This window comes from Oncorhynchus mykiss, chromosome 18 (assembly GCF_013265735.2).
Source record: "Oncorhynchus mykiss isolate Arlee chromosome 18, USDA_OmykA_1.1, whole genome shotgun sequence".
In the NCBI taxonomy this organism is placed as follows: domain Eukaryota; kingdom Metazoa; phylum Chordata; class Actinopteri; order Salmoniformes; family Salmonidae; genus Oncorhynchus; species Oncorhynchus mykiss.
The window spans coordinates 54,502,477-54,511,436 of NC_048582.1; the positions used below are offsets into that span (position 1 = coordinate 54,502,477).

The window sequence follows — 8,960 nt, forward strand, 5'->3', positions numbered from 1 at the left end:
TAGAGCAGGGATGTTTTGGGGCTGTTGCTGGGCAACACGGACTTTCAACTCCCTCCAAAGATGTTCTATGGGGTTGAGATCTGGAGACTGGCTAGGCCACTCCAGGACCTTGAAATGCTTCTTACGAAGCCACTCCTTCGTTGCCCGGGCGGTGTGTTTGGGATAATTGTCATGCTGAAAGACCCAGCCACGTTTCATCTTCAATGCCCTTGCTGATGGAAGGAAGTTTTCACTCAAAATCTCACGATACATGGCCCCATTCATTCTTTCCTTTACACGGATCAATCGTCCTGGTCCCTTTGCAGAAAAACAGCCCCAAAGCATGATGTTTCCACCCCCATTCTTCACAGTAGGTATGGTGTTCTTTGGATGCAATTCAGCATTCTTTGTCCTTCAAACACGACGAGTTGAGTTTTTAACAAAAAGTTATATTTTGGTTTCATCTGACCATATGACATTCTCCCAATCTTCTTCTGGATCATCCAAATGCTCTCTAGCAAACTTCAGATGGGCCTGGACATGTACTGGCTTAAGCAGGGGGACACGTCTGGCACTGCAGGATTTGAGTCCCTGGCGGCGTAGTGTGTTACTGATGGTAGGCTTTGTTACTTTGGTCCCAGCTCTCTGCAGGTCATTCACTAGGTCCCCCCATGTGGTTCTGGGATTTTTGCTCACTGTTCTTGTGATCATTTTGACCCCACGGGGTGAGATCTTGCGTGGAGCCCCAGATTGAGGGAGATTATCAGTGGTCTTGTATGTCTTCCATTTCCTAATAATTGCTCCCACAGTTGATTTCTTCAAACCAAGCTGCTTACCTATTGCAGATTCAGTCTTCCCAGCCTGGTTCAGGTCTACAATTTTGCAAGTTCAAACAAGTTCAAACAGGTGCCATTAATACAGGTAAAAAGTGGAGGACAGAGGAGCCTCTTAAAGAAGAAGTTACATGTCTGTGAGAGCCAGAAATCTTGCTTGTTTGTAGGTGACCAAATACTTATTTTCCACTATATTTTGCAATAAAATTCATTAAAAATAATTTTGTCTGTCATAGTTGAAGTGTGCCTATGATGAACATTACAGGCCTCTATCATCTTTTTAAGTGGGAGAACTTGCACAATTGGTGGCTGACTAAATACTTTTTTGCCCCACTCTAGATCCACATTGATCTGGTACTGGTACTCTCTGTATATAGCTCCACATTGATCTGGTACTGGTACTCCCTGTATATAGAGCCACATTGATCTGGTACTGGTACTCTCTGTATACAGCTCCACATTGATCTGGTACTGGTACTCCCTGTATATAGATCCACATTGATCTGGTACTGGTGCTCCCTGTATATAGCTCCACATTGATCTGGTACTGGTGCTCCCTGTATATAGCTCCACATTGATCTGGTACTGGTGCTCCCTGTATATAGCTCCACATTGATCTGGTACTGGTACTCCCTGTATATAGCTCCACATTGATCTGGTACTGGTACTCCCTGTATATAGGCCCACATTGATCTGGTACTGGTACTCCCTGTATATAGCTCCACATTGATCTGTTACTGGTACCCCCTGTATATAGCTCCACATTGATCTGGTACTGGTAATCCCTGTATATAGCTCCACATTGATCTAGTACTCCCTGTATATAGCTCCACATTGATCTAGTACTCCCTGTATATAGCTCCACATTGATCTAGTACTCCCTGTATATAGCTCCACATTGATCTAGTACTCCCTGTATATAGCTCCACATTGATCTAGTACTCCCTGTATATAGCTCCACATTGATCTAGTACTCCCTGTATATAGCTCCACATTGATCTAGTACTCCCTGTATATAGCTCCACATTGATCTAGTACTCCCTGTATATAGCTCCACATTGATCTAGTACTCCCTGTATATAGCTCCACATTGATCTGGTACTCCCTGTATATAGCTCCACATTGATCTGGTACCCCCTGTTTACAGCTCCACATTGATCTAGTACTCCCTGTATATAGCTCCACATTGATCTAGTACTCCCTGTATATAGCTCCACATTGATCTAGTACTCCCTGTATATAGCTCCACATTGATCTAGTACTCCCTGTATATAGCTCCACATTGATCTAGTACTCCCTGTATATAGCTCCACATTGTTCTAGTACTCCCTGTATATAGCTCCACATTGATCTAGTACTCCCTGTATATAGCTCCACATTGATCTGGTACTCCCTGTATATAGCTCCACATTGATCTGGTACCCCCTGTTTACAGCTCCACATTGATCTAGTACTCCCTGTATATAGCTCCACATTGATCTAGTACTCCCTGTATATAGCTCCACATTGATCTAGTACTCCCTGTTTACAGCTCCACATTGATCTGGTACTCCCTGTATATAGCTCCACATTGATCTGGTACCCCCTGTTTACAGCTCCACATTGATCTAGTACTCCCTGTATATAGCTCCACATTGATCTAGTACTCCCTGTATATAGCTCCACATTGATCTAGTACTCCCTGTATATAGCTCCACATTGATCTAGTACTCCCTGTATATAGCTCCACATTGATCTGGTACTCCCTGTATATAGCTCCACATTGATCTGGTACCCCCTGTTTACAGCTCCACATTGATCTAGTACTCCCTGTATATAGCTCCACATTGATCTAGTACTCCCTGTATATAGCTCCACATTGATCTAGTACTCCCTGTTTACAGCTCCACATTGATCTGGTACTCCCTGTATATAGCTCCACATTGATCTGGTACTCCCTGTATATAGCTCCACATTGATCTAGTACTCCCTGTATATAGCTCCACATTGATCTAGTACTCCCTGTATATAGCTCCACATTGATCTAGTATCCCCTGTATATAGCTCCACATTGATCTAGTACTCCCTGTATATAGTTCCACGTTGATCCAGTACTCCCTGTATATAGCTCCACATTGATCTAGTACTCCCTGTATATAGCTCCACATTGATCTAGTACTCCCTGTATATAGCTCCACATTGATCTAGTACTCCCTGTATATAGCTCCACATTGATCTAGTACTCCCTGTATATAGCTCCACATTGATCTAGTACTCCCTGTATATAGCTCCACATTGATCTGGTACTCCCTGTATATAGCTCCACATTGATCTAGTACTCCCTGTATATAGCTCCACATTGATCTAGTATCCCCTGTATATAGCTCCACATTGATCTAGTACTCCCTGTATATAGTTCCACGTTGATCCAGTACTCCCTGTATATAGCTCCACATTGATCTAGTACTCCCTGTATATAGCTCCACATTGATCTAGTACTCCCTGTATATAGCTCCACATTGATCTAGTACTGTCATGTATTGTCATGTTGTGTCTTTCTGTCCTTTCCTTTCACCCTGTCTCCCTCTGCTGGTCGTATTAGGTTACCTTTTCTCCCCCGCTTTCCCCCAGCTGTTCCTTGTCTCCTCTGACTACCTCATCCACCCCTTTTCCCACCTGTTCCCTTTTTCCCTCTGATTAGGTCCCTATATCTCTCTCTGTTTCTGCTCCTGTCTTTGTCGGATTCTTGTTTGTTGTGTTTCATGCCTGAACCAGACTATCGTCATGTTTGCTGTAACCTTGTCCTGTCCTGTCGGAATCTGCCGGTCTATCTGAGCCTACCTATGTTTGGTTATTAAAGAAGCTCTGTTTAAGTTAATTCGCTTTTGGGTCCTCATTCACTCACCGTAACAAGTACTCCCTGTATATAGCTCCACATTGATCTAGTACTCCCTGTATATAGCTCCACATTGATCTAGTACTCCCTGTATATAGCTCCACATTGATCTAGTACCCCCTGTTTACACCTCCATTCTTGTGTATTTGATTCTTGTGTATTTGATTCCTCTTGTGTTACTATTTCTACGCCAGTTGTATTCGGCGCTTATGACAAATAAAATGTGATTTTGAGTGCGTGAGAAAAGAGTGAAGTGTCTGATGTTGAATGTCGTTCTGTCTTTCCTCCTGTGTGTAATGTACAGAACTCCATGAAGGTGATGTTTAAGTGTCTGTGGAAAAACTGTGGGAAGGTTCTGAGCACGGCTGCTGGGATACAGAGACACATCCGGACCGTTCACCTGGGGTAAGACACATACTGTTATACACATAGACATCACTCACTCTCTCCCTTACACTTTTTTTACTCCTCTTTCATCCTCACTCTGACATGTATACAGTACAGGTCAACAGTTTTAGAACACCTACTCATTCAAGGGTTTTTCTGTATTTGTACTATTTTCTATATTGTAGAATAATAGTGAAGACATCAAAACTATGAAATAACACATATGGAATCATGTAGTTACCAAAAAAGTGTTAAACAAATCAAAACATATTTTATATTTGAGAATCATCAAAGTATCCACCCTTTGCCTTGACGACAGCTTTGCACATACTTGGCATTATTTCGACCAGCTTCATAAGGAAAGCTTTTCCAACAGTCTTGAAGGAGTTCCCACATATGCTGAGCACTTGTTGGCTGCTTTTCCTTCACTCTGTGGTCCGACTCATCCCAAACCATCTCAATTATGTTTAGGTTGGGTGAATGTGGAGGCCAGATCATCCAATGCAGCACTCCATCACTCTCCTTCTTGGTCAAATAGCCCTCATCAAAGTCAAACCAAATATTATGTGCCGAATACAACAGGCGTAGGTAGACTTTACAGGGAAATGCTTACATACAAGCCCTTAACCAAAAATGCAGTTTTAAGAAAATACCTAAAAATACTTAAAGATTAAGGAAAAAGTAAGAGATAAGAAAAACCTAATTAAGAGCAGCAGTGAATAACAAAAGCGGGGCTATATACAGGGGGAACCAGTACAGTGTCAACCCGTCAGGATGCTCTCAATGGTGCAGCTGTAAAATCTTTTGAGGATTTGGAGGTGTGGAAGTGTGTTCTGGATCATTGTCCTGTTGGAAAACAAATTACAGTCTCACAAAGTGCAAACCAGATGGAATGGCGTATCGCTGCAGAAGGCTGTTGTAGCCATGCTGATTAAGTGTGCCTTGAATTCTAAAGGAATCAGACAGTCACCAGTAAAGCACCCCCACACCATCACACCTCCTTCATCATTCATGGTGGGAACCACACATGCGGAGTTCATTCGTTCACATTCTCTGCGTCTCACCAAGTTGGAACCAAAAATCTCAAATTTGGACTGATCAGACCAAATGACAGATTTCCACCGGTCTAATGTCCATTGCTCGGTTTTCTTGGCCCAAGCAAGTCTCTTCTTCTTATTGGTGTTCTTTAGTAGTGGTTTCTTTGCAGCAATTCGACCATGACGGCCTGATTCACGCTGTCTCCTCTGAACAGTTGATGTTGAGATGTGTCTGTTACTTGAACTCTGTGAAGCATTTATTTGGGCTGCAATTTCTGGGGCAGGTAACTTTAATGAATTTATCCTCTACAGCAATGGTAATTCTGGGTCTTCCTTTCCTGTGGCGGTCCTCATGAGAGACAGTTTCATCATAGAGCTCGATAGTTTTTACCACTGCACTTGAAGAAACTTTCGAAGTTCTTGAAATATTCCGGATTGATTGACCTTAATGCCTTAAAGTAATGATGGACTCATTTCTCTTTGCTTATTTGTGCTGTTCTTGCCATAATATGGACTTGGTCTTTGTGACCCTTACCATGTCACAACACAACTGATTGGCTCAAATGCATTAAGAAGGACATTAATTCCACAAATTAACTCTTAACCAGGCACACCTGTTAATTGAAATGCATTCCAGGTGACTACCTCATGAAGCTGGTTGAGAGAATGTTAAGAGTTTGCAAAGCTGTCATCGAGGCAAAGGGTGGCTATAATCTCAAATATAACCTGGCTGGCAGCGGTCCAGCTGAACCTTGGGCACCTCCTTTCACTGGGATTGTCAAAACACAACAGCAGATTAATCCCTGTGGTATTATCACCATGGTAACATTTTCTCCACTTGGCACAACGTGACAGGCCAGGGATAAATGAGGACAGAACAGAACAATGTTATCACACAGATGACATTTACACTCAGTCAATTAAAGCACAATAATAACCACAGTGGTACTCACAACAGAGATACCTTTAAAGACTGCCACCCCACTTCCCTGACAGACAGAACAGTGTTTGAGGAGTGTTTGTTTGCCAGGCCTGTGATGGTAAGGTCTACTGTCTGTGCTACAATGGGGATGAGGGAGACATAATGACACATTTCAGAGTTTGCTCATAAAGAATGATAGAGGCCTCTGGTGGCCAAAAGGCCTGGCAACGCCATTTTAATGTAGTCAACTGGGTGGGACTTCCAACTTCATTGGCTGATCACTCCTGGTGACCCTGTTGGAGTCATGTCCAACCAGATCATCAGGAGGGATCGTGACAAAGAAAATGGTCTACTTCAAAATGGGAAACAATTATCCATCTCAATGAGCTTGCTTTAGTTTCTCTGTCAATCACTTTATGAACATGATCAGATTTGGTAGTTCATAACCTGATATTAGTCATGGGACCAGCAAACTGCCCCAATCATAATTTCTCTGTAATGACAAGAGCAGGGCTCATCTAATCAAAGATAAATGCTGATATTAACATCCCTAGTTTTAACCCTTTCCTCTCCCACAGGCGTAACTGTGACTCTGACTGCAGTGATGGAGAGGAGGATTTCTACTACTCGGAGATCAAACTCAACACAGACTCAGTCGCTGACAGTCTGAGCAGCCTGTCCCCCGTCTCCCCCTCCGTACTCTCCCCCATCTCTCCCCCCCATGACCACCACAGACGACCCCCTGCAGAGGGCAGCAACGGGACCAATGGGAACAAGGATAATCACAGCCACACCCACTCCAACAGTACGCCCCTCAGTCGCTCTGCCCCCAGCGCCCTCTACCTCATCCACGCAGAGCACGCTTACCAGGTGAGAAATGCACCCACAAAACTACTGGCCACACCTGATTTCCAAAGTAGCGAATTGCTTATAGTATTTGCAATTCAATTGAATTGATTGAGTGCTTGACTAACGGTTGGTTGGTTTGATTGTTTGATTGGCGTATTGGTTGATAGGTCCATTGATTGATTGATTTGTTAATTGATTGACTGTGTGGGTGCTTCACACTGGTCTTTAAAGATGTGACTGACTTGTGGCTGTCCCTCCCCTCCCCAGGCCACAGCTCCAGTCACCATCCCCTTCTCTGGCTCTGCTGCCTCAGGCTCTGCTGCCTCAGGCTCTGTTGCCTCAGGCTCTGTTGCCTCAGGCTCTGCTGCCCCAGGCTCTGCTGCCTCCACCTCCTTCACCCCCAGCAGCAGCTCGACCTTCAGTATCTCCTGGCAGTCACCTCCTGTCACCTTCACTGGCACTGCTGTGAGTAGAAGAAACACACAAACGTGCACATACAGTCTCACACACACACACACACACACACACACACACACACACACACACACACACACACACAGCCTCTCAAGCATACCAGTGGTTTTCTGTTGTTTTGTGCCTGTATTCAAATGCATGTTCTCTGTCTATTTCTGTGTTCTGATGGCTCTGGTCCTGTTCTGTTTCTCTCTCTCCAGGCATCTCCCACCCACAGTCGGACACAGAGCTTTGGGGAGCAGCGGTCCCAGACAATAGCAGTCCTCTCCTCCCCTCCCAGAGCCACTGGCTCACTCAGGTACCAATGACCTTTACCAGCTGAACTTTTACTGATGACCTCTGAGCTTCGGGCATCCTGAAATCACAGGAAACCCACATTGAATCCATATTTAGAGATGGCAACCATGTCTTCCATAGGAAGGAAGCAACTTACCAGAACCATGTTTTATGTTTTCCCCACTTGTATAAACTTTACATCAATGATCAACATTTTGGATGTTTTCTCTCATTATAAACCAGGCAGTGTTAACAAACATATTTCACCATATTCTCATCTCTCCAGCCGTAAGTCCCGTGGCGAGGGTAAGAAGTGTCGTAAAGTGTACGGAATGGAGAACAGGGACATGTGGTGCACTGCCTGCCGATGGAAGAAAGCCTGCCAGAGATTTACCGACTGAACCAACCAAGTAACCGACCAACCGTGAGGGTTCCCCGTGGGAACCAGGGGTGTTCCTTTCTGTTCCCGTCCTACGCAAGCGTTGTCACTCCAAAACCAACGTTGTCACACCCTTCTACAGTCCTGGTCCACTCCACCCCAACCATAACCCGACCCCTCCTGACCCACCCCAGCAGGACCAAGGGGGTGGAGCCTCCTACTGTTCTGAGTATATCCCAAGCTAACTCCAGCTCTCTCCCAAGACTTCCAACCGGGGAACAAAAATAACCTCGGACCTAATTGTCAGGTCAGCCATTAAGGGACCAGAAAAGAAGCACATTTTGTCCCAGAACGTCTCAGTATTTTTTTTAAAATTGAGAATGGGCTTTTTTTTTGCTTTGAGAGAAGGTCATAATAAAAAGATAATGGGGAAAATCATTGTTTCCCATGTAGACTCCTTCTTTCCCCACTGGCCTGCTTCTTCTACTGGGTGCTCTGGATCTCTACAACCACAGCCCCCTCTCTTCCCCGTCCTCACCCCAGGGAATGTATCTTGTGTCTGGACTCGGCAGGGGGAAGAGGGAGGGGTGGATAGCACCCCCTAGTGGGGTTAAATGGATCAATGCAACAACAGCAAAAATACAAATACACATTCGGGGTGCAGAACAGACTAACCTTGCCAGCAGCAATGAGCCCTACACCCCAACACTGCATCACAACCACAACACAGGACCACACAGTTTTCTATCTACATTTTATATATATATATCCTGTTGACTGAAGCTAAAAAGGGTCATTTTCTTTCAGGGAGTGTTGATCAAAAGAAAGGAAACATTTCAATATAGTTATTTACAGTAAGGGTTTTGGTCACATGATATTTACTTGGAACCAAAAAGTTTTTTTTTTGTTTTTTTAAAGTTTTTTTTAGGTGCCATTTTCCCTAATGTTG

The 8,960-nt window shown here is 44.2% G+C and overlaps 1 protein-coding gene across 1 annotated transcript in view; it reads left to right on the forward strand.

Moving 5' to 3' along the window:
* Positions 1 to 8,447, forward strand: part of LOC110496545 (zinc finger protein 704) — a 98,154-nt gene extending 89,707 nt beyond the window's left edge. Inside the window, exons 5-9 of the mRNA XM_036953282.1 lie at positions 3,992 to 4,092; positions 6,612 to 6,903; positions 7,150 to 7,347; positions 7,557 to 7,654; positions 7,919 to 8,447. Coding sequence (XP_036809177.1) covers positions 3,992 to 4,092; positions 6,612 to 6,903; positions 7,150 to 7,347; positions 7,557 to 7,654; positions 7,919 to 8,033 — 804 coding nt within the window. The 3' untranslated portion in view covers positions 8,034 to 8,447. The remainder of the gene's footprint in view (positions 1 to 3,991; positions 4,093 to 6,611; positions 6,904 to 7,149; positions 7,348 to 7,556; positions 7,655 to 7,918) is intronic.
* The last annotated feature ends 513 nt before the right edge of the window (positions 8,448 to 8,960 follow it).